This window comes from Formica exsecta, unplaced genomic scaffold (genome assembly GCF_003651465.1).
Source record: "Formica exsecta isolate Colony F162 unplaced genomic scaffold, ASM365146v1 scaffold2242, whole genome shotgun sequence".
NCBI classification, from domain to species: Eukaryota; Metazoa; Arthropoda; class Insecta; order Hymenoptera; family Formicidae; genus Formica; species Formica exsecta.
The window spans coordinates 1-2,175 of record NW_021849540.1 but is presented as its reverse complement, the minus strand read 5'-3'; the positions used below and the strand labels follow the sequence as shown (position 1 = coordinate 2,175).

The window sequence follows — 2,175 nt, the reverse complement described above, 5'->3', positions numbered from 1 at the left end:
TTCCTTTAAACATCTGTCTAAATATGGTAAATTTTGCAACGATTTCATGATAAGTTTCCCTCCGTTCTCTTGCATCACGGTATCGACTTCAACCCTCACACGTTCCTATGATCGTTCATCGATAATAATTAAAGTGTATTTTATAATATTTCGGTTTTTGTATGCATAGATACAAATAAATTTTTAATGAATGACAAAATACATCACAACAAAAGGTTGATATCTATACTTACTTTGAATGAAAATTGCAATTTAAATAATACACTACTCAAAAAAAAAATTAGGAATACTTTTCATACTCTAAAAATTGGGCTATTTTCAAATCGCTGAAACTCGACAAAAAATCATCGTAGACAAAAAATTGAAAAAGCGTTTTGAAGCTTGAAGTTAACGCCCTATCGGTGGTTTTAAAAAATTTTTTTATCTTCTTTGTTTTAAAAAGAAACCCATTGTTTTGTTTCTTAAAATTATGTATTTTTGACACTTTGCAGCTCGATAAAAAATATTCTCTCGAAGAAATCATCTCACAATCAAGTTCCATAAACTACAACATTTTGCCTACAAAATGCTGTTTTAAAAATTTTCCTACGATTTTTTTTGACTGAGTTACACGATTTTGAAACTAAATCTGTATTTTCTAGAAATGAGAAAATAAAAAAAATTTTTTGAACTATTGATATTACGTTACAGTTGAAACTTCAAGCTTCAAAAAACGCTTTTTCAATTTTTTTGTTTGCGATGATTTTTCGACAACTATCGACATTATTTCTAAAAATACAGGTTTAGTTTCAAAATCGTGTAATTCGGTCAAACAAAATCGTAGGAAAATTTTTAAAAAAGCATTTTGTAGGCAAACTGTTGTAGTTTATGGAACTTGATATGAATTTTTCGAAAGAAATTTTTTTATTGAGCTTCTTTTTTAAAGTACAGAACACGGAAGATAAACAATTTTTTAAAAATCAACAATAGGACGTTAAAGTTGAAATTTCAAGCTTTAAAATGCTTTTTTTAATTTTTTGTCTACGATGATTTTTCGTCGAGTTTCAGCGGTTTGAAAATAGCCCAATTTTTAGGGTATGAAGAGTGTTCTCTATTTTTTTTTGAGTAGTGTATATCGCAATATACTGAGAAAAAGGTACCTGGACATCTTTGTGTTCAGCTAATAGTAATAAAGCAAAGGTCATACTCATCGCTGTAGTATCGTGACCCTGTAATCATCGTCATATGCATACCGTATTATAGTTAAACGTGCTTAGATGATATGTACAAAAAATTAGAAAAAGAGATTCAGATACATACCGCAAACATAAACGTATCGACTTCTTCTCTGATGTCCAAATCAGTCAACAAATTGTCTTGAGATGCCGCTATTAAGAGATCCAACATGGCTAGCCGCTTTTTTTTAACTAGAAATAAAAAAACACGTTAGCGTCAATCTCATTTTTGCATGTCGCGCTTTAATTATATAACATTGTTTTTGTTTAAAAATGTAGATTTTCTATTAAAAATAATAATGATTCAATTTTACAGCAGACATATGTTGCATTATTACGTGTGATTATGTGTTTAGTATAAATATTACAGGCATAATTTAATGTTCGATTGCGTAATCAAACTTAAATATTAGCTCTGATCTCTTACGTACTTCCAAATACTTCGACATCTATCTCTGTCTCTTTGTCATTTTCAAGATTTTTCAAATATCGACCATTGGTGCGTTCGTGATAAAGTTTTCCTTCCGCGATGACCTACACACAAGTATGATATTAAATTTTTTAAATGATTTTTTCTATTACATAACAATAGCACATATCGTATTATATCATAAATATTAATAGCATAATGTATTATTAATATCTATTGTAATTTTATATAAAAGATAACGTTTGAGTGGCAGATTTAAAAAATAATATGATTTATAACATACTTTTTCCGTAAATCCATGCAATATTTTCAAAATGTTTTTCTGCTTTCTCCCTTGCGGCGATAATGAGAACAAAAAATCGTTATAGAACCAAGGCATGAATCCTCTAAACCATAATTTAATAAAACTATATAATTTCAATAATGACGTAATTTTGTAAAAGCCTTATTTACAGTCGTTATAAAATCTTATAGTAATCTTTAAGTATCTCATTGATTGCAGAGGATATAGATAAAAAAATAAATTTTAAA

General features: G+C 28.2%; 1 protein-coding gene across 1 annotated transcript in view; it reads right to left on the bottom strand.

The window, feature by feature from the left end:
* Positions 1-2,056, bottom strand: part of LOC115235522 (cytochrome P450 4C1-like) — a gene marked incomplete at both ends in the record, with an annotated part of 19,763 nt that extends 17,707 nt beyond the window's left edge. The window contains 5 exons of the mRNA XM_029807372.1: positions 3-105; positions 1,140-1,208; positions 1,300-1,406; positions 1,646-1,748; positions 1,928-2,056. Of these exons, the coding sequence (XP_029663232.1) occupies positions 3-105; positions 1,140-1,208; positions 1,300-1,406; positions 1,646-1,748; positions 1,928-2,056 (511 nt within the window). The remainder of the gene's footprint in view (positions 1-2; positions 106-1,139; positions 1,209-1,299; positions 1,407-1,645; positions 1,749-1,927) is intronic.
* Positions 2,057-2,175: the final 119 nt, after the last annotated feature.